This window comes from Mycteria americana, assembly GCF_035582795.1.
Source record: "Mycteria americana isolate JAX WOST 10 ecotype Jacksonville Zoo and Gardens chromosome Z unlocalized genomic scaffold, USCA_MyAme_1.0 Scaffold_30, whole genome shotgun sequence".
NCBI lineage: Eukaryota > Metazoa > Chordata > Aves > Ciconiiformes > Ciconiidae > Mycteria > Mycteria americana.
This window is the reverse complement of record NW_027445437.1, coordinates 2,264,471-2,286,719: the sequence shown is the minus strand read 5'-3', so window position 1 is coordinate 2,286,719 and position 22,249 is coordinate 2,264,471. Positions and strand designations below refer to the sequence as shown.

Here is a 22,249-nt window from a genome sequence, read left to right as displayed (position 1 = left end):
TGGTAACTAAAGAGGACGTATTAATGACCTAAAAAAATCTAGATCTTTCAAAACGTTGTGTTTGCTCCACGTACTGTAGCAGTTAAATTGACCTCCTGAGTGTGCGTCTGCATTAGGTACAAACACAGAACTTGTGACAAACTGCAAACTGTGCTTGAGGCTCGTGTGGTCACAGAGGTGTTCCCTACCGACTTCGGAAGTGAGACTGCATCTCGAAACAATCGCTGCAGTGAGTCCAGGATCGTACCTATTTCTATAGCTACTGGCTTTGTGCTTGATACTTTGAGCTCAAGTGAACTGAATTTTTCTCTCGCTGATTAAATTAACACTCGCTGATTAAATTAAACAAACTAAAAAAAACCCCAAACAAAACCTCAAATTTGATCTTTTTTTTTTCCCTAAAACACTTAAAAAAAACATGCCTGAGTTTTAAAAACAGGTTCTCGGATTCTTTAGCGTCTACGTGTCAGACTTTGTGCTCCGTTCTCGCGTGGCTGCGCCACGGCGGCGAGCTTTGGTGTAGGGCGGTGTGGCCAGCACCGGCGCCCTGCCGGCAAGCACCGGGCACGGGCAGGCTGCCCAGGCTCGCAGCGGCACCCCCGCCGGCCGGGGCTCTTTGGGGCTCAGGAGAAACTTGCCTCATGAACAACTCCCCTACGTTTCAGACCTGCTTCGCCTGTCCTGAGCATAGTATTGTATAGAAAGAGGTTAATTTTTAACTTGCGCCTGCTAAGACTGACTAAAAGCCGTAAGAAGTGTCCTCTGTTACAGCTGGGCTGGGGTTCGTTTCCAGGAGGATTGTGCTTTAAGTCACCAGTGAAGGACCTCGCTGCGAAGCCGCTCTCTCCGCCGTGCCGTGCCGTGCCGTGCCGCGCCGCGCCGGCCGCTCCCCATCACGCTTTGGTACAGGTGCTGGGGGCCGAGGAGGAGCCCCCGGAGCTCAGGTCGTCCTGCCACTTCTCCAGGCTGCGCCGCCGGGCGTTCATGAAGAAGTTGCTGACGGTGGTGAGCTCCAGGCCCAGCTGCTGGGAGATGGTGATCTGCATTTCTTTGGAGGGACGCTTGTTCTCCTTGAAGATGGCGAAAAGCGTTCTGCGCTGGAGGTCCGTGAAAACCAGGCGAGATTTCTTCTGGGAGTTGTTCCGCTCTTTGTTCGGCTCTTGCTCCTTGCGTTTGCAGGCTGGGGAAGGGGTGGGCAGAGACAGAGAGAAAGCGAGCGTCAGGACGCGTGTGGCTGCCCGCAGACCCCGCTGGCCACCGTCACCCTCCTGCAGGCCCGCGGAGCCAGCAGCGCACAGCTGCCGGCTGAGCCAGCACCGCGCTGGCACGTGGGACCCGAGGGCTTGCGGAAGAATCCCAGAGGGGCTACGCTGCTGTTTGCGCTCGCGTCCCAAAGACCCGCATTTTCAGAAATTATTCTGGACGGGCATCTGATTGTTAGGCATTCGGGCACTGCATTCCTAGGCAACCGGAGCGCTCCTCCCGACCACCCGCAGACAGAGCCCTCAAATTCACTTGCCGATTCTGGACAGTGCACAACTTCGAGATTTTCCACACTTTTTATAAAGCCACCGCCTGAGAAATGCGTTGCTCTTCTGTTACAGCAGCATTAGAACTAACAATTTAGCTTATCTGATGTCAGTCTAGGGATGAAAATGCAAAGCACATCCTTTTTTTCCCCTCAATAGCTAAGACAAAGATTAATTCTTTGCAGCAACTTCTCATGTGCCGTAGCATAAAACAACTGCAGATTACTATTTTTTAACAAAACTGTGCAGGCCACTATTCCATAATGTAAACTCCCCCCCTGGGTAATGTACAGGACAGAGGAAATACAACTGGAAATTGCTGTTCATGCATTTAGAATAAATCTATCCACCTTTTGGGAGAGATAGCCTTTTCTTTGATCTGCCATTCCAAACACATACGTAAAACAATTACCGTGGGCAGAACGGTGAAGGCAGGAACCCCCCAGACCCGCTTTGTTAGTCCAGGGGAAAGAACAGCTGAGCAAGCAGAAACTGCCCCCCGCCCCCTCCCCGCGCTCCCTGCACGATTTGCAAAACAAGCCCACGCTCCATCTGGGGCCGTGGTGTGTCTTCCGGGCATCAGCCGAAATCTGCAGCACGCCGGGCTGCCGTCCTGTCTGCCAGCAAATGCGCACAACTCCTGGCAGGCGTTCCCCGGGAACTGGTGCCGACCATCCCTCTGCACCCCCTTCTCCCACTCACTGCCACCAGCGGCGGGGAGGGCTGGCACGGCGGCCCTGGCCGGCAGGAGGGACGCTCGCAGCACCTGCGCCGGTGGATCCTCTCCCAGATGTCCGCAGGATGGAGAGGTGCTGGCCATACACAGAGGGACGGGTAAAACCCCACGGCAGGGGAGGACGCGTGGTCGAACTCCGCTCCCAGCTCGGCTCTGTCTGACCCAGGACAGGCTGCTCCGCTGCCCTCATTCATCTTCTCCATCCCCAGAAGGAGGCCTGGTTCTACCTCCCCAACAGCCAGGTCTAACGCTTGTACAGGAGTTTTATTACTTTAAACATCCCAACACAAACCCCGGTCAAAGCTCCCGTGGCAGCAACTTCCTGTGACCACCACTGGGGAAAACTCACGTTCGGTGGCACAAACTGCCCCCGTCCAGCTGAACCTTCTGTTTGCGTGTTGTCTCCCGAAAGAGACCTCCGTGGCCACTTTTTAACCATTTACCAATGTATTTGTGGTTTCTATCCGCTGCTGCAACAGCTGCTGTCTGAAAAAGCTGCCAAAACTTCAGACATCTGTTGTGAGAGAAACTCATGACTTCTGCTGTGAGACCGTTTGCTTATGGCCTCGTGTAGAAATAACCAGACCATTTAGTGTGTCTCAAATTCTACAGCTCTCTGCAGGTTTGCACTTTCATGTGGTCTCTCACAGACTACAATGTTGAAAAGCTATGAAAACCCAGAAAGAAGTGAAATTGCATCTTTCTGAGATGCCGTGGCAGCAGTACCCGCTGTTCAGGCAACGTCCCTCATCAGCAGTTAGCCCTCCGCACATCCCTAGGGCGCGTGGACATCCAGGCGGTCCCACGCAGCCTTCGCTCCAAACTCATCCAGCAGCTGCCACCTGATGCACACGGCTTAAGGGCAACGAAAGCTTCTTCCCCTGCCGGCAGCATCTCTCACAGTCCCTGCACAGCCACTGACTGCAGCGCGGCCGCGCTTGCCAGCAGCTCCATCCTCTTCGTCGCTGCTTCACAGCAGGTTCTTAAACCGCAATGACTGCATTTTCCATAAGCAAACTCGGAAGCATCGCTGAAACCAGGCATGGCATTACATGGCACGATACGCTCACCCTGCATGATGCTCTTCACGAGCTGGTCCAGAAATGAGGTAACGCTTCCCAACAGAATTCATCTATGAACGTGCAGCTTTGCCGAAACGCACTGGCTCATTTTTTTTCCCCGACGTCTGCTGGCAGCGGTTACCAGAGCCTGTCTCTGTGGAGGTGACAACACTCGGGCTTCCACAGCGGCGGGTCAGGCACCGGCTCGCCTTGGTCCTTCTCCCCCTCCTCCCCTGGGGATTTTGCCCCAGCGTGACTCCCGGCGGTGCCACCCCCAAGGGCTCTGTGCCTCCTCCCTCCGCCCCGCGCAGAGCCTGCCGGGGCTCAGCCGCGGCAGCAGCCCCCACACACCGGGGCATGCCCCTCCAGCCGCGGCAGCAGCCCCCACACACCGGGGCATGCCCCTCCAGCCGCGGCACAGCAAGGCTGTGCAAGGGGAGGCCTCCAGGCGTAAAGCCCACTGAGCCGCCTAGGAACCCGGGCCCTATATATTTGAGTTTATCTGCATTTGGGTTTACAGCATGCGTTTTGAAGCTCCCTCCAGGAGGACAAAATAGTCTAAAATACCCTGGATTGCAAATCTCTTTTAAAACAGGCAAATGTCTTTCATCTGAGAAGAAACCTCCCCTTCCTCCTCAGATCGTCCTTATCACCTTAAAGCCTGACCCTCTGCTTTCCTGGGCCGCGGGCTCGGCAAGGCCAGCCTCCCTGCTCCCCAGCTCACTCCAGCCCGGGGAGCCGGCGGCGGCTGGGAGGGCAGGGCAGAAAGCCACAGGGCAGCTGCAGAGCCCGCGGGCAAGCCGGCAGTGCTCGGCGGGCTCAGCAGCATCCCTCTCCCCGGGGCATCTCCCAGGGGCAAGGGCGAAGCTGGCCAGAAATGCCTGTCAGAGCTCAGGTCAGGCGGGGCGGCAGCGCCTGACCATCGCTGTGCCAAGCGACGCTAATGGAGCCTAAAAAAAATCAGTATTAATAGCTGATCTGTATTTATTAGCGCAGAGAGAACATCAAGTGCTGAAACCAATACCGCTGCCGTAGCGTACCCGGATTTAAAAATAGCCTGATAAGGCTGTCTACACGGGGCAGTAAGATTAAAAAAAAATCCGTATGTTGACATGGTTAGGTAATGTGCTGGGACAAAACAAGTAGAGTGAATTGATAAGTGGACGGGTTTTTAAGCAGCCCTATTAAATAATTCTGCAGGTCTAGAATATTAAATGAGAACCTGCTCCAAAAAGTAAAGCTCAGACTGTGGAAACGTCTGTAATTAACCCGAACTCAGGACCATACCCATCTACCTGTGCCCGAGCATGGCACCGGGGAGCCTGGCTCAGCCGGGTGTGTAACGGACCACGCCGATCAGCTTAGTTTTGTGCACGGGACAGTATTTAACAGGATTTCTGCAGGAAACTGGAATATTTTGCCGGAGCGGCTGGTCCTGACCCCGCTCTTGCACCCGTTCTCAGCTGTCAGATTCCAGTGGCTGCCGCAGAGCTGCCTCTGGGAGGAAGGTCGGGGTCGGACCATTCGAAATAGCCCAAGAGGGCCAAAATGTAAGAGGAGGATGCTCCGGAGAGTCGGGTCCAAACCCAGACTTACAGGTTATGGGTGAGCGTCCCCGGGAGCGATTCACAGCACGGCCGCCCCGGAGGCAGCGGCACCGGCACAGGGTTTCTGCTGGGGCCCGAGGGAGCGGGGCGGCAGCAAGGACGCTCCTGCGTGGCACGTCGGAGGCTGCGGGGTGAGCCCATTACTGCGTCCCGATGGCCGGACTCAGGTCTCTGGAGGTGATTAGCCCAAAGGCATCACACGGGAAGAATTTGGGTTCCCTGACTGCATCTCTGCATCTATCGCTACCAGATAACACACTCCACAGATAATGCTCTACTGCCTGTCTGAGATGAAAAAGCAGATTTTAGGCTGGATTTCTGCATTGGATGCTTTACTTGGCCTTTTGTCTGGAATCCACGGGGTGGTACCCCAGCACTGGGGATGTGACGAGCGCCTGCATCTTTGCTGCAGTTTCTAATAGGTTCCAGGACACTGGGAAGAGTCTAGTGTTTCCTAACATCACTAATTTATGTCCAGAGATACTCTGCATTTTACAGTTATTGGTATCTTATAATAAATAATGCAAAGGTATGTGCTTTTCAATGCATTCAGTAAATACTTTCCTTGAACTGTTAAGTTTGCTCTTGAAAAGGCACCGTAAAGGCAAATGTTGTTCCTTGACGTGCACTTATCAGAAGAGAAAAATGGAGTGAGCGCTCTAATAAAATAAAGTTATTATCCAGGAAACCTGCCTACAGAAAGAGAAACGTTTTAATAGTAGAGGAAAGGGAAGCGGCCATCTTGATTCTAAGAACAATTTGATTTATTAACTGCATTTAATACTGAACATATTCTACGGAAGAAAATGGACAACTGGCAAGAATTGAAAGCCATAACTGTGGAAAAAAAACCCAAAAAACTTCCCTTTTCTTCTACACTGGACTAAAGACGCTTTACATAGAAACAATATAGAAAGAGCTCAGAAATAGATACAGTACTGCCTCGCTTAATGTTGCCTGAAGTGGAAACCCACCAATTTAAAGGGCATTACGAGCAGTGCAGAGACCTGACGCCGCACTGCGGGGCTGTGTCCCCGAGGAGAGACAGCCTGTCTTCAGTGAGCGTGGTTTTGTCCTGCAGCTAAAACTAAGGGAATGTTTAAAAAATGTTGCCTTAAAACAGAATTAGGTATTGCTTAGAAATGAAGAAATAAAATTAAAAAAGCACCCAGAGTAAGTGTGGAGAGGCGGGAGGCAAGTCAGGCGAGGCACCAGGAGGTGATGGGAACGAGCCCCAGAATCTCTGCAGTTCTCAGCGCTAATTAGGTTCCTCTGCACAAAGACAACAACTATTCAGATGTTCAACTTCAAACATGCAAGACGCTCCATTGATTTTTTATTAGCGTGTTTGCAAGCCTGAGGTTAAGCATGCGCTGAAATATTTTGCTAGATCCCAGAGAGAGGGAGAGCAGGGGCAGGCAGGCAGGCAGTCGTCCCTCCTGGCTAACAGGTACAGCAGCTCTCAGAAAGTTTCACCCAACCCCACCTTTCTGTGCGAGTGTTCGGCAGTTGGGAAATGTGCCACCCGCGTCCCGTGCCCTGGTTGGCAGCCAGGGAATCAAAATCCAGCCGTCGCTCCCGGCTGCCCTGCACGGCTGCAGCTCCGGGAACTGGGTGAAGCCCCGCCGCTCCCAGCTCGTCCGCCTCCGTCTCTGCAGAGCCTTGCCAAGGGGCTGTCTCCCCGACTCCCCTGCGCCTGTAAGCCAGCTCCCCTCATCAGTAAGGCTGGCACTCATTTCACCTAACACTGGCCAGGGAAAAGCAGGGCATCCCACGTCCCGGCTTCCCCTGCAGCCGGGGCACAAGTGTCGGCTGCAGCCGGGATGCCTCCCCTCCTGCGGGCAGATGCCTCGCTGCGAGTGGGCGACAACGGGGGAGGACACGGCCTCCGCTCACGTCTGCCACAGACTCCATCGTGTCTTGGGACACCTCTCAAAAATTTGCTCTAAACTGCCTGCACTTAATAGCTTTCAATACAATTCACATGGAAAAAAGAATCAGTCACACTGCTTTGGAAGAAATCATGACCCCACTGTAACCAGGAGCTGCAGTGACTGATGTGCACTGCACCAATTCCAGCATCTGCAACCCCATCTGCTTGAAAGGGATCTGCAGGAAAGTGGTGATTTTTCTGGATTTTATTTCCTCAAGCCCATCTGAGTTTTGGTTTCCTTGTGAACTTCACACACTTCTAATTAAAGCTCCATTTTTTTTTGTCACTGAGTATCATTAAATTGAATATTTCTATTAATAGTTCATTTGTCTTATTTTCTGCAACAATAACTCTTAGTTTCCATTTTCTTCCTCAGAAGAGAGGAACCTAGCCAGCCCCTGCATTACAAATACCGATAAATCCTGAAAAATATCTAGAAACATTTCAGTTGGTAAGTATTGCCTTGTAACTGCTGCTTATAAAGACTCAAGCACTGGGAAATTTACTCTACCATTAAAGATGAACGCATGGCAACTACCAGCAAAAGGCAGTGGATTCACTAATGCCGCCGTGGGGGTCTCCCCTCCGCCCTTCTACGAGGAGAACGCTCATCCCCCGGAGCTGCGGTGGCCCCCAGCGCCCTGCCCAGCCCTGCCTACGCCTGCCAGGCTGCGGATCCCACCGTGCTCCAGCCCCAGCCCAGCTCCCTTGGGAGAGCCGCTGCCGGTGGATCCCCGCGGGCTGGGACCCGCAGTCCGGGGCAAGTCCTCCACGGAGCTGGTAAAGCTCGATGAAATGCAAGGGCTCAGATCAGACGATTTGGCATTTTCTCACGACAGTTTTTTTCACTGAGAGATATCCACCGGGCTCCATTGTTCATGGCTGAAACAAAGTGTGGCTCAGAGCAATCAATCCGCAGTGCGTAACGCTGGCCTTCGGAAACCCAGAAGCAGCCTTGCACATCCCTGTAGGCAGCGATAGCTCCTGTCAGCTGTTTATGCATGCACAGAAAGACCGGTCCTTTTTATAGAAAGTGCTTTTGCCATATGTAGGCCAAAACTGACTGATAGGGAGCTCACCACAGTCAGCCAAAGCCCACCCTCCAAACCCTCGGGCACGGGGCAGGGCTGCTCACTGGAGTGAGCTGGGGCCCCTCTCCTCCCTCGGCTCCTCTGCTTCCCCGCGCAGAGGCCGGTGCTCCGGGAGGGAGACAGCCGGGGGTCGAGGACATGAGGGTCACCAGCATCAGGAGGAGGAGGAGCAGGACAGGAAGGGGTCCCGGGGGCTGGGGTGGTGCCTGGTGGTTCTTGGTGAAGAAGAGGAGCTGCGTGCAGAGCCGGATGGTCCGGAGGCGGCGGGCCCGTGAGTCGCCTCAGCGGGCACTTCAGAAAGATCGATCTGCAGGGCTCGGGTGGGTGAGTGTTCACGTGAACGCCGCGGGTGGCTAGCACATCCAGAGAAAGCCTGTGTCCCACACCTGAGAAAGAGGATGGGGACTGTGCCGCTGGCAGGGGATGGGGCAAACTCCGCTCATCTGTGTCAGAGCTGCTTGGAGCTACGCTTGTGGCAAGCATGCCAACACAGAAATGACGACTGCTCAAGCAAACGAAAAAGTGTTAATGTGAAATCTTCCACTGGCCAATGCCACCACGGCCGGAGCTGCAGGGAGCCTGGGAAGCCACATCCCGGAGATGCAGGAGCTGGTCCGTAAGGGGACCCCGGGCAGTGATGCTTATGGGCAGAGGAGCTTTGCCAACCAGGCTTTAATATCACAAACTGTAGAGACAGGCACAGAGGGACCTGCGGAGACTACAGACCCACCCCATTTCTCTTCTGAGAGCCCGACACCAGTTTCCTTCGGATACTGGAAACGTTAAGGAAAGAGCTCATGTGGTTTCATGTCCTGTGAAGCACAAACACAGTGCAAGCTGGGCACTCATACAAACAAAACCCCAACATAAATCTGACGTCAACCCATCTCCCCCCTCAGGTATCTCTACTTTTAAACCAAGTAGGTGAGGGCTTTTAACTAGAAATCCTGGAGGACTGCTTAGCAGTCTGGGGTTTCTCAGGGCCATACCTCATGGTCTGCTTTCACTGAAAAAAAGCCTCCCTTCCTCCTCACCTCCTCTAAATGTGGTTCCCTGCAGTTTCTCAAGTTAACTAACACCCTCCAAGTATCACCGGTTTTATGATGTTTTTACTCTAATGGCAAAAGTGACTTTGGAACTATGAAACAAACGGCAAATGTTAAGAAGGAGCCAAGTAGAGAACAATATTCCCTTAATCCAGCAGTAAGTCATTTCTCTCCATCGTTCGTAAGGATAAGCCGTGAATATTGATCTCCCGTATGCGGTTTCATGCGGGTGTAGTACAAAGTCAACTAAACCCAGTTATCTGTCTGATGGAACTAAAAAATGTTCCTCAATTTGATTTCGGAGAGAACTCAATGTGAAGGAAATTTAATTATGCTAGTAATAGTGAACACAATGAAATGACCATCAAAAGGTTTTCCAAAGGTTTAAAATGTTTTTCTTTCGCTATGATTCACTTAAAGCAACCTCTTGGATATCTGTGTTACTACAATCTCTTAAAAACTAGGCCTCAAAAATCAATTTGATTACCTCTCTGAATTAAGTATGCACAAATGAAAGCAACTGAGATCAATACAAATTAGGTTAAGTACTCCACTGTGTACGAAATCATTATGTAACAAGAAACAATTTGAATGAAGATGCAAATAATCACATTGTCGGGGTGTGCAGCCAGCGCACCTTCGCCTGCTCACTTCCATCGGCTGCACACGCACAAAACCTTCCTGATTTTTGTAATCCCTATGAATGCCTTCTGATGGCATTTACCTACAAGAACAGAATATGCCCACAAATGAGAAGCGTAGCACAAAGTGTTAATTCCGTTCTGCTCGAGAAGATCCGTTGTTATTGGAGAAGATCACTTTGCTCGCCCAAACCAACTCTCCTGTAACAGCAAGATGTTCCCCACACCACAATTCCTGTTTGCAGATACAGGGATTCCTACAACGCTCTGAGAAAGAAGTCCACAGCCTCGCTGCTTCCTGCCAGGAACGGGTTTTCTCGGTACTCAACCCAATTTTTCTCTCTCTTAATTCTGTCACGGAGGGAACGCCTTCCTCTGTCTAGGTCTTACATCCTTCAGCTATTTGAGAAGGAAAGATGAATGGGTTTGGGGACTTCGTTCTTTTATATTTCTTTCTGGCGTGTAGCAGGTCTCAAGCTATTTGTGTCAAACCTCTTGTAAATCTGCTGGGTGGCTGAAATTGGGCTGTAAATCCTGCGGGGCAGGGGCTGCTTCCTCCCGTGCAATGCTGCAACACCCATCTCAGTGCGGGATCTCTGACAGGGGCCTCTAAGTACTATTGTAATATACTTCCATCATTAATACAGAATACTAAATAATAGATGGGATAGGGCCAATTTATTGCACTCTAGGGCGAGAACGAGTGGAGGCTTGGTGAGCATGCAGTACCGTTTCAGTGTACCCCTTGTCGCTGAGTGGGTGCAAGCTCTAACCACGCACTGAAGCAGTTTCTGCAAGGCAGCCTCCCAGTTTCTCTTCTGTGGCCAAGGCAGGGAGCATCCCCTGACACCCAATATCCAGCCCTCTTTGCAAACAAGCTTTCCTGTGAGCTGCAAAAGGAACAGACCTGATTTCTGGCAGATTTCTGTTTCAGAGTTGATTGTGAGCTCGTAAGGTCTCCTTTCCGATAGCTGGGGGATGCAGAAGCTCTCCCTCTTCCCAGGATCACCATCCAGCATGGTGCAAGCTCACGCCGTAGCCTTGTTGCAGGGCAGGCACTTACGGGATCTTCCTTCTCTCTACAGACTCCTGTTTTCACAACAAGGGGTACAACCGCCCACAGTTACCTGTGAGACCTCTGGTCCTGGTGCAGCGACACCCCCGGGTACCCCGCAGGTACCAATGACGTCGCGCGGAGAGGAGCAGGGGGCTGCAGGGCCAGGCAGACACACACCCTGCGCAACCGCATCAACCTCGTCGAGGCGCCCAAATACGCTTGTGCTGGTTCAGAGTCCCAGCTGCTTTCAGAAGCACAAGCTGACAGAAACTGTAGAAGCAGTAGCATGTAAATGCCATCACCCGAGTGTGACGAGCAGTGTCACGCCGTCTGCAGTGCTGATGTACCGCTTCCCGGCACCACCAGCTCGTGCAGCAGCAAGACTGCTCAGGTACTCATCCAGTCACAGCAAAACGTTGGATCCTTCAAACTGCACTCTGCGAGTCCTTCACTTCTAACGCCTGGGAGATTTATGTTTCCTCTTGTTCTGGAGATTCTCCCTTTTGAATCCCAAAATAGTTTCCAGCTGAATTATAACACTTTTCTGTAACGAGGATTTATATTCCCTTCGCCAGAGCACAGAGCTGAAACCAGACTTTCCCCACACCGAGTGCTCTGCCTGTTGTAGCAGCATCGGCAAGTGATGCGCCAGCACATCCCCTCAAGTACCAGAATACAGCTGTGACCTTCTCCCCGTGGAGAAAGGGAAGTGCTTCGGGCATCTTTTCCAAGAAAGGACTGGGAATTTAAAGTTGACATAGGTGAGCAAGCGCTGAATAGCAGTCTGAAATCTTAGAGCGGATTAGAATTTGAAATATCTTGCCTTCTTGTTTCTGCCGATTACATCTAGCAGCTTTCCCATAGCTGCGTCGCTTTGACACCCTCCCGTGCCGCAGTTCCCTCCTGGCACTTACACGTACAAGTCAGAGTTGCGAGCTGAGTCCCACGGGCCGGGCTGCAAGGGAAAGTACGGATCTACTGGGCTCCTGCTGTGCGCCTCCAGAACCAGCTTGTTTTCAGAAATTCTGACTCATGGGAGAAAGCAGGAAATGATTATTTCCTTTTAATGGCTGTTATTGATAGGGCGCAATTATGAAGAACAGGAGAGGACTAGAGCAAAGCTCTGCCGACTTATCGGGGAAAACCAGACCCGTGTTGCTCTCCTGGCTCTCCGAGCTCTCCTTGTGCTTCAGATAACGACTGCTGAATACAGAACGTAAGAGCAGGCCTGGGAGGAGTGATGTTCTTTGCCACAAAGTCAGGTTCCCATTTCCTTCTTCCTTCTTCACAGCAAGCTTCAGCAGGAGAGGTAAGTGTCCTTCCTCCCCGAGCACCAACAAGGCAGCGTGTGGAGGGGAGGAGGGGACGGAGCTCCCTCCAGGCAGAGGGGCCGTGGGTCTCCCACCTCCGCAGCGAACGTGCTGCCGTGCGGGTGATGGATGGGAGACGGGGTGGCTCTTCAGCAGGCTGTGTGAGCGATAGCAGTGCATCAAGTAGTGCCCCTGTCACCCCAGTGGCATGAGCTAGCTGATGCCAAGCATGGCTCTGGCGTCGGGTCTGTGCGGCCGTGCCCCACAGGACACCTCTTCTGCAGTGCACGGTCAGGGCTGGATGTGAGAGGAGAGCCAAGACGCTGCACCCTGGCAGGATCCGGGCATGATGGAGGAGAAATTTGGCACTAAAGATGCCAGAAGGACAGTGGAAAAGCTTTGGGAGCTTATACCTAATCTGTGTGAGCCTCTTCACGTCGGGAGCCTGCGATCAGGGCCGACACGGTGCCGTGGTGCCACTAGTCCTTACCAGCAACAGCTGGAGGAAAGATGCTTGTGCTGTGACACTGGCTGCCGAGGAAAGCAACGGTGTCCTCACCTGATGCGGGAACGAGTGGGTGTGATAAGCACAGAGGAGAAGGAAAACGGAGAAGGCGGCGTGTGGGAAGCTCTCCGAGGAAGACTTCCTCATGCTCTTCCTTTATCCTCTTCAGCTGTGTGCTGCTTGCCAAAGCTTAATGCCTCGGCGCAGGCCCCCGTTCTCAAATGCCCATTATGACAAGATGAGATCTGCTGGAAAATCACCACTACTCATAAATATGTTCCCTGCTTACTTAGAGATATTTTGGTCTCAGAGACAATTTGTGTTTTGGGAAACTGCCAGCCTCTATCGCTTGTCTAATAATTCCTTTGTGCAGCATTTTCCAGTGGCTTGAGTCCCCTTTTTTCACAATGGAGTAGTTTGATTTTATAGCTCAAAAACCCCAAACAACCCCAAAACACTCCAATTTCTTCTTTGATTGCATTTCTATCTGCCATCAGTGAGTTGGCTGGTTGATCTTATCACTGAACCCATTTGAGATTAGTCTATTTTGTATGATTTCTGCATCCAAAAATCCTCTATAAATCAGAGAGTCTTTTATGCAAAAGTCTGCAAGATTGATAGAGCTGGATACAAAATCTTTTACCTTGGAAAAAGAGATGTATTATCTGTCCCATTGGACATAATGCTTTCTCTGCATATTCATCTCCAAAGTATGATGGGGCTTTTTCTAGAGAAGACAGGAGACAAGATAGTAGTCTTAAATACAAACAGATTGCTATCAGGAGAAAGGGAGTCATTTTTTTGCTGTGTCTAGCGGGGATAAGATGAGAAGCAAAGGATTTGAAAGACAAAAAGGGAGATTAAGGCTAGTCATTAAGGATTTTTTTGTACCTGTAAGCCCTGGAAGAGATTGCCTAGGTAGTCTGAGAAATCCCCGTCACTGGAGATTCTTGAAGAAGGGGGCAGACTGTCAGGACAAGTGATGTCTCAAGTCCTTTTCAGCCCTGCTTTCCCTGTTAGATTAATTCTCCGTACACCTGCAGAGCCCCATTTCCACTCTGAAGGCAGCCAGAGGGGAGCTCCTCTGATGCGAGAGGTCTGCTACTTTTAGTGCTTAGAGACTCAGAATAGACATGTTGGGTTACTGGCAAGAAGCTTGTAATCTCTGAGTAATGTCTAACTGGAAGGGATGAAAAAGCCACTTGCAACTGGTGGATGGCAGGAACACCTAGGACAAGATTTTGTGACCAACGCAAGGGAGGACTGCTGAGGGTGAGCAACTGGGTGCAGAAAAAAGAAGCGCAAAGTTTGAGTCAAAACACCCCTCTAAGGAGCGAGGGAAGAAACAGCATTAGTTACTGGAAAATAATCCTTTGGGCAAAAATGTTCTCTCCTTGCGTGCTTCTCACCACAAATAAATTCTGTCCGTTTTCAAATGCAGAGGAATATTTGAGTTTGGGATATTTCAGTTCAAATGCTGATGGCCAAAAGATACTAGGAAAAAATAAAAATAAGATGCTGGGAAAAAAATCTAATAAGGAAATAGTGAAGAACAGATCAGAAAAGCTCAGAATGAGTAACACCTGTTGATAGACTAATTGTTTCTTTAAAAAAGTAGAGGGGAAAAAAGATAGCAATGCATTTAATGACAAATGTGGTCAGATTTATCTTTATCAACCAATCCGGAAACCGACAAAAACTGGTTGCTTAACAAAAATGGTATTCAAATTTCTGCAGGGCAGAAATGTCTTCAGAAATGATGTGGAACAAAAAGATAGGGCAGGATATTATTTCAGAAAGTTGGTACATAAGAAATATAATTTATCACCCAGCACCACAATTTACCGCATGGATTGTTCAAACATAACCACTAATCTATATCTGAAGAGAGTACTAATATTTCAAGCCACTAAGCACCTTTCAAAGAATCTTTATGTACCTGTACGTTTAGTTCAACGCTAAGAAATAGTTTTATATATAGATAACGCACTTGATACAGATGTTATTATGCCTTAATTTTTAGCTGTACCTACAGACAACAAAATAGTCTCAAAATCCAGAGAAAGAAGCATTCGGTAGACCACAAAGAGGCAGAGGGCGGAGGGACAACAACAGTCCGCCTGCACACAACCCAGCCCTCGCACCCAGCGAGGGACGTAGACGTACAGGGGCTCTCCTGGGTGCCGGAGGGTTGGGGGGTGCAGTAGGGTCAGCTGCACGAGCGCAGCCCTGGCCTTGGTGGGATGTCGAGCCACCGGCCCTCGCTCCTCTGTTATGGCCCCCCACGGCTTAGCGGGCTCTGGGCCAGGGAGAGGCCGCAGCCACTGCCTGCCCCGGGGTGCCTCGCCCCCCTCCAGCTCCCCTCTCGCCTCCTTTGCCTGTCCCCTCCTAGCTCTCCTGTTCCTCTCCACACCCCGCTCGCCTCCGTCCCTCTCTTGTTCCACTCCATCCCCCCCGTTCCTCTCCACCCCCCCGCTCCCCTCCACCCCCCCGCTCTCCTCCACCTCCCCGCTCCCCTCCATCCCTCTCCTGTTCCCTTCCATCCCCCCGTTCCCCTCCACCCCCCCGCTCCCCTCCATCCCCCGCTCCCCTCCACCTCTCCCGCTCCCCTCCACCTCCCCGCTCCCCTCCATCCCTCTCCTGTTCCCTTCCATCCCCCCGTTCCCCTCCACCTCCCCGCTCCCCTCCATCCCTCTCCTGTTCCCCTCCACCCCCTCGCTCCCCTCCATCCCCCCGTTCCCCTCCACCTCCCCGCTCCCCTCCACCTCTCCCGCTCCCCTCCACCTCCCCGCTCCCCTCCATCCCTCTCCTGTTCCCCTCCACCCCCCCGTTCCCCTCCATCCCCCCGTTCCCCTCCACCTCCCCGCTCCCCTCCACCCCCTCGCTCCCCTCCATCCCTCTCCCGCTCCCCTCCACCCCCCCCGCCCCTCCGCTCCCCGCCGCTGTCCGTGGTGCTGACGGATCGCTCCCGCCGCCGCTCCCGCCCGCACCCGGGGTCCGCCCGCTGCTCCGGCGAGCGGGGTTCGACGGGCACCCCCGCCCGGGCATCGCTCCCCGCCCTGCCCGCCCGGGCCGCTGCCGCACCTCCCGGAGGGAGACCGGAGCCGGCCCGCTGCCGGGCGCAGAGGAGCTCGCCGGGCCTCTCTGCGCGGCGAGACCCGCCCGGCAGCCGCAGCAGGCAGAGGTCCGGGGGGAAAAGCAGAGCTTGTCCCTGCGCAGGCCACGCACCCTGGCCGCGCTCCGGGGACCAGACGCCGCGGGGAGGGCGCCGAGGAGCGGAGCAGCCGCCCGCCACCCCCTGGCACCGGCGAAGCCACGGCCAGGCCCGGCCGGGGCTTTCGCGCGGGGACCCGAGGTGGAGCCCCGAGCACAGCTCCCGCGAAACCGAGTCCTCCGAGCCCGTGGATGGGCACGTCCCCGGCTGCCGGCTGCCCGGCGCGGGGATGCCGTAGGGCGCTGAGCGGCGGGGCTCGGCGGAGGGAGACCCGCGGGGAGAGGGGCAGGGACCGCGGGGAGAGGGACAAGGACCCGCGGGGAGAAAGAGACCCGCGGGGAGAGGGACAGGGACCCGCGGGGAGAGGGGCAGGGACCGCGGGGAGAGGGACAAGGACCCGCGGGGAGAGGGACAGGGACCCGCGGGGAGAGGGACAAGGACCCGCGGGAGAGGGACAGGGACCCGCGGGGAGAAAGAGACCCGCGGGGAGAGGGACAGGGACCCGCGGGGAGAGGGACAGGGACCCCCGGCAGCTGCCGCTGCCCCTCGGCCGAGGACAGGCACAAAAAGCCGGGCTGAGACAGCCGCCCCCGGAGCCGCGCTGCGACCAAGGGAAGGGATATCGATACGCGCCTCTCTGCGCAAATGAATCCTTGCGGGTGTCCTGGTACAGAAATGTTTAATCATCAATAACGTGATTCAGCAATCGGGAAACGTAAACAAGCGGTGCGAGCGGTGTGCCCGTCGGCCCGGAGAACCAGAGCGGATGCCCGCAGGGTACGGGCCGGCCCGGCCGCGCCCGCCTCGCTCGCCAACCGCGGGCGAGCTGTCGCCGCCTCGCTCGCCAGCCGCGGCGGGCCGACACGGAGAAACGCTCCGCTCTGCCCCGGCAGCAGCTCGCCCCCCCGGAGCCCCAGGGCGAGCTGCCGCGGCTGCTCCGCGGGCCGGGGCCGCCAGCACGGCAGCCACGCACCCCGAAACCCGCTTTCTGCCCCCGGGGGGCTTCGCCCGGCGTCTCAGGACCCGCCTGAGCCCGGTGGCTTGCAGGGGAACACGGCCCGGAGCGATCTGAATTGCATTCCTCCTGTGTTCACCCAGCAGGGACCTGGCGGCAGTGCCCCGAGGTTCGGGGCTTTGCAGGCAACCGGGCACGGGGACGCGGCTCCGCGTTCGGTTCACCCGAACCGGGGCGAACCCTGCTCCCCGAGCTCACCGCGCGGACAGAGGCATCGCCTCACCCAGCGATCGTTAATGTTTTTCACCCCGGCAGAAATCTAGGGACTGCCCACGGGGCCGGAGCCAGTCATGGCCTCGCCGAGACGTTCCCGTGGCCGGGGAGGGGGGTGCAGGGTCCTGCCCGCAGCCCCGCTGTCCCGCAGCCCCGCAGCCCCCGCTGTCCCGGCGGGAGGGAGCAGGAGGGGGGACGCCAGCCCGTTTTGGGGACGAGGTCCCGGGGGTGATGCCGCCGTCGAGGCGGAGCGAGAACCCGGGGAGCGGCGGGGTTCCTCGCGTGTCGTTTTGCTGTGCGGGAGGAGCGTCTGCCCGACGCCCAGGGCAGCGCCCCAGAAGCCCCGTCCCGGCTCCAGCTGCCCCGGGGAGGGGGAGCCCCACGGCCCCGGGAGGGACTCGCCGCTTCCCCCGGCGGCACCCGCACGGTGAGGCCAAACCGCTGTTTTACTCTCGGATCTCCAAAGCAGGCACCGACCTGCCTCTGCACACCGTGAGCTGCCCACGCCTCTGCCCGGGCTGCCCGCTCTGCGCGCTGCCAGCCCTCCCTGCCCGTCCCGCTCCGGCACAGGAGCCGGCTGAGCAGTCTTGTGAAGACTCCCAGGAAGAGGTAATAAGCACAGAAAGAATAAGAAAGAACAGAATAGCATAGCATAGCATAGCATAGAATAGAATAGAATAGAATTAGAATAGAATAGAATAGAATAGAATAGAATAGAATAGAATAGAATAGGATAAAATAGAATAGGATAGAATAGAATAGGATAGAATAGAATAGGATAGAATAGAATAGGATAGAATAGAATAGGATAGGATAGAATACGATAGGATAGAATATTATTATATATCTCCTATAATAATAAGAAATATTAAGCACACCCCACTGCTATGGCTCCCCCAGGGAGAGGGGGGATTTCCCTCAAAGGACAGCAGATTTTCATCCCGTTTGGGAAAACTTAGAGGAGCACGGTGTAAATTGGCCGGTTTTCAGAAACCTGAAATACTTTCGGCTTATTCCCCTCGCTCAGGGGGATTTAAGCAGGCGAGTAAAGGGGAAGAAGGAAGCACCGAGGCAATGAGGCTGCATATTCACACGTGGTAATAATAATTAAAAAAATAATCAATTTCCCAAAGGGGACGGTAATTTGCAAAGGTCTTTCCCGCTCCGGCTCCCACTCCACAGGGAACCCGTGCTCATTCGGCCACCGAGCTCTCTCCGAACTTTATTTCTGGATGCAAAGGCATCCCTGGGGTGAATTCAGGGGGAAGTGGGGAAGCGGAGATCCAGAATTATATATGCATATCACTGACTGTATGGCAGAAAATCAGAAATCGCATCTACACACCCGCCAGGCGTAGCTGTCACCCGGTGGGTGCGTAGATGCGATTTCTGATTTTCTGCCCTAATACGTACGGCTCCGTGGGGAACCCCCCACCCGGGACCGGTGCTGGGAAGGAAAAGCACCAGCAGCATTACTGGAAATGAGCCGGCTCAGGTTCCAGATCAATGAAAACTGGGTCCACACGTTTATGCTCCTGTTGCCAGCATTAATGCTCTTTTAATCTTCTAAACATTATCTGCATCGATTTCCCTCTAGATAGGCGTTTGTTTGAGAAGGCGACATCACCGCGTGCTCCGGAAAAAAAAAAAAACCCAAAGCCTTTCTGTTCCTCTGATGCTCCCGTCGCAGACAAACCTCGGGACCTTCCCTTGGCTGATAATACAGAAGAGCTGGACACCCAGGGGTGCGGGAAAGGACGGGCGGAGTTTGCAGTCGCCGTTAGAGCTGGGGAGGAGAACAGCATCCCTGCCCCGAGTCCTCCTTCCCCCGTCCCGGCCAAGCCGGGCTCTGAAACGGGCTGCAGAGCCGGGCAAGCCCCGCGGCACGACCACGGTGGCCCTGCAAAGTCTCCTTCACCTCGAGAATGCCCTAGCACCCCCCGAGAGGCTTTCGGAGGCCCCAGGCCGGCGGCTGTTTAACCCACAGCATCTCCGGTTGGGGGTCGGGCAGGGATTACGGCCAGCCCTAACTCACGGCTCGTCGTCCCCCTGCTCTCCCGCACCCCCCCCGCACGCAGGGACCCTCTGCGGCCACCTCCCTGCCAGGGGGCAGAGCACCCCACCGCCTCCAAAGAGGAGAGGGAGAATGCGCGGCCCGGAGCCCTGCGCGCACTACGTGGGGCAGAGGGGGAGAGCTCGGCGAGGTTGGGGTGCGGGGCTGCGGGCAGCCCCCGGCCGGCCCGACGAGCGGAGCCGCCGCAGGGCGCGGGGGGGGCCGGGGCTCGCCAAACCGCATTGTTCCCCCTGGCTCCGCCGGAGACAAAGGAGGGGCGAGCGCCCAGCGGGGCCTCCCGAGCCCCCCGTCCCCGCCCGCAAAGCCACGCGGAGCTCTGCCCCCGCTACTGCGCGGGCTGTGCGGAGCTTCCGCGGCACCAGCGCGGCAGGAACGACCCGGTACCACCGCGGGGAAGCGCCGCCGGGAGGGTCCAGACCCGCCCTCAGGCACGCCTCGGCGTGTGCCAGCAGAGCGGGCTCCGGGGCGAGGGGCAGCCCCGGGGAGAGCCCGCTCGTACCTGCCTCTGCCCACCCGTACCGCGCCGGGATGAACCTGCCCGGGCTGGCATCGATCGAAACGAAAGAACGACGGACTCGTCGGAACAAGCGTCCCCGGGTTCCTCGGCTGCGCCCGCGGACATTTCGCTGTCACAGCGGAGAGCCGAGCCGGACACAGGCACACACCGCCGCGCCTGCGGTCCGCGGGTCTGTCCGCGCCACAGCCCGCCCATTTACCGGCCGGCCATATCCACCGCATGAGCAGGTTCCGCGGCGGGGAAGGCAGGCGCCCGGCACGCCGCGTTCCGCGGCGGGCGCCGGGTGGCCGTGCCCGACGTCCTGCCTTACCGCGGGACCGGGCAGAGAAGCGGGCGGCAGCGAACGCGCGTCCGCCGGCACCGCTCTGCCCTCGGGCGGCCGCGGCGCTGGCACGGCCCCCCCCCCCCCCGCCCCCGCACGGGACGAGACGAGGCTTCGCCGGGCCTCCCCCCCGGACCCCCGGCGCGGCGCGGGGCGGGCGCTGCCGGGGGTCGCTGCCGGCCGCCCCGCTGCCCCCCGCCGCCGCCGCGCCCGCAGAACAATGGCGGCTGCGGCGCCCCGCGACCGCGCCAGGGGGCGCCCGCGCGCCCTCCGCGGGACAATGCGGCCGGGCCGCCGGGGCTGCGCCCCCCGCCGCGCCGCTCCGCCCGCCCCGCCCCGCCCCGCCGCCCGGCAGCGGCCGGCGGCTCCCGGCGCGGCACGAGGGGCGCTCGCGGAGGGCGCGGAGCGGCGCGGGCGGCGCGCAGGGCGCCCTGCGGCTCCTGGCCGGGGAGAGCCGGCCCGGCCGCGCCGCCCGGCAGCGCAGAGCGCGCGTCCGCCGGCCCGCAGCCCCGCCGAGCCCCGCGCCGGCTCCGGGCCGGGCCGCGCAGGTGCCGGCGCCGGCGCTGGGGGAGGCGGGGGACAGGCCGGCCCCGCGCCCTTGTCCCCGCGCCCGGCCGCTGAGAGCGGGCGAGGCGGAGCGCGGGAAGCGGAGGCCGCCGAGCCGGGCCGGCACCGGCACCGGCACTCGCACCGGCACCCGCACGGAGCGGCCTGCGGAGCCGGCCGGGGCGGCGCTCGGCTGCCGGAGGGTCGCGCTCCGCTCCCCGCTCCCCGCCGGGCCTCCCGCGGGGCGCCGGCCCGCACCTACCTGCCAGCCGCAGGGCCGACATCCTCTGGAACTCCGGCTCCTGCAGCCACTTCCACATCCTCCGGAAGGTCTCCCGGCCGGACTTGAGTTTACTCCAAGGCTTAGGGTTCCGCAGCAAGTCCGAGAGGGTCCCCTGAGAGCGGCACAGCACCCGCTGGGCGAAGATGGCCTGCGGGATGCTGTAGCGCTTCAGCTCCGCCGTGATCCTTTGTGCCACTTCTTTGGTGTTGATCTCCTCCAGCTGCCCCGAGCTGCTCACCTGCGAGCCGGAGGAGGAGGAGGGCGGCCGCTCCCGGCCGGCGGGCAGCGCGGGCCCGTGGGGCGGCGGGTGGCCCGGGTGCGCGGGGTGGTGCATGCCGTTCAGGTGGGGCATCATGGCGGGGGGCGTCCCCAGCCCGCGGGAGAGGTGCTGGTCCCCCCGCGCCAGCATGGCCGCGTGGGCGTCGAAGTTGGGGCTGAGCATCTTCTCGTGGCCGGGCGGCCCGTAGCCGTGGAGGCCCTGCTGGGCGTTGTGGAGGGGGCCCAGCCCGTTGCCCAGCGGCGAGAGGCTCTGCCCCATGCCGGGCATCTCCTTGTAGGGCCCGTAGAGGTTGTTGACGGCGGGCAGCCCGCGCTCGTCCCGCATGAGGGCGAAGCTGCCGCTGACGTTGCCCGAGAGGCGCTGGTGGTGGTGGTGGTGGTGGGCGTGCGGGTGGGCGTGCGGGTGGTGGAACTTGTCGGAGACGGTGGAGATGGGCGGCAGGGGCTGGAGTGGCGTCAGGGTGGTGTAGGTGCTGCTCATGCCCATGCCGGGCGGCGAGGACTCGCAGGGCATGCTCATGGCGTGGTGCAGCGGGATGGAGAGCTCGGGGCGGTACTCGGCGGCGCCGTCCAGCAGCGAGGCCATGCTGGACACCATGGCCGGCCGGGCGGCGGCGGGGGCCAGCTCCTGGTGCGGCGGCGGCGGCGGCGGCGGCGGCGGCGGCGGGGGGGGCACCCGGAGCGGCCCGGCGCTGCGGCCGCCGTGGTGGGGGCTGGGGCTGCCCATCAGCTCCGGCTCATGGCCGGCCGCCCCGTGCAGGCTGCCCAGCGGCTCCATCGCCATCTCGGGGTTCATGGCGCAGGCACCCGGCTCCCTGGCGAGGCATCGACGGGCGCTGCGGCCGCTCCTCATTCACTCATGGGGGCGGCGGCCGCGCCGGGGCAGCGCGCCGCGGCCCGAGGCCGCCCGCTCCGCCGGCCCCGCGGGCAGCGGGCAGCGGCCGCTCAGCCGGGCCCGCGCCGGCCCCGCGCCATGTCCTCGCCTCGCCGCCGCCGCCGCCGTCTGCGGGCGGCGGGAGCTGTCCAGGGCGCGCTGCGCGCACAGCCTGGCCGCGCCCGCTGGGCCGGGCCTGCGCGACTGACTGACTGCCTGCCCGCCCGCCCGACTGCCTGCCCGCCTGACCGACTGCCTGCCCGACTGACTGCCGCGGGGCGGGGCGGGGCGGGGCGGGCCCGCCAATGGCGGCGCGGCGCCGGGCGGGGCGGGGCGGCGGGCCGGGAACCGCCGGGCCCTTAAAGATGCCGCGGCCCTTTGTAGCCGCGCGGGGGG

The 22,249-nt window shown here is 57.8% G+C and overlaps 2 protein-coding genes across 3 annotated transcripts in view; both read right to left on the bottom strand.

Annotated features, from left to right (window-relative positions):
• Positions 1-22,249, bottom strand: part of NEDD4L (NEDD4 like E3 ubiquitin protein ligase) — a 564,086-nt gene that overhangs the window by 355,319 nt on the left and 186,518 nt on the right. The gene's annotated exons all lie outside the window — the stretch shown is intronic.
• Positions 894-21,832, bottom strand: ONECUT2 (one cut homeobox 2). 2 transcript variants are annotated; one of them, XM_075489055.1, is made up of 3 exons: positions 21,618-21,797; positions 20,680-21,566; positions 894-1,180 (listed from the first exon to the last, which is right to left on the bottom strand). In XM_075489055.1, exons 1-3 carry the CDS (start codon positions 21,773-21,775, stop codon positions 894-896), a joined length of 1,332 nt encoding a protein of 443 aa, XP_075345170.1. In that variant the 5' UTR covers positions 21,776-21,797. The 2 variants fall into 2 exon arrangements, with proteins under 2 accessions (XP_075345170.1, XP_075345169.1); XM_075489054.1 differs by having other exon boundaries at positions 20,680-21,832.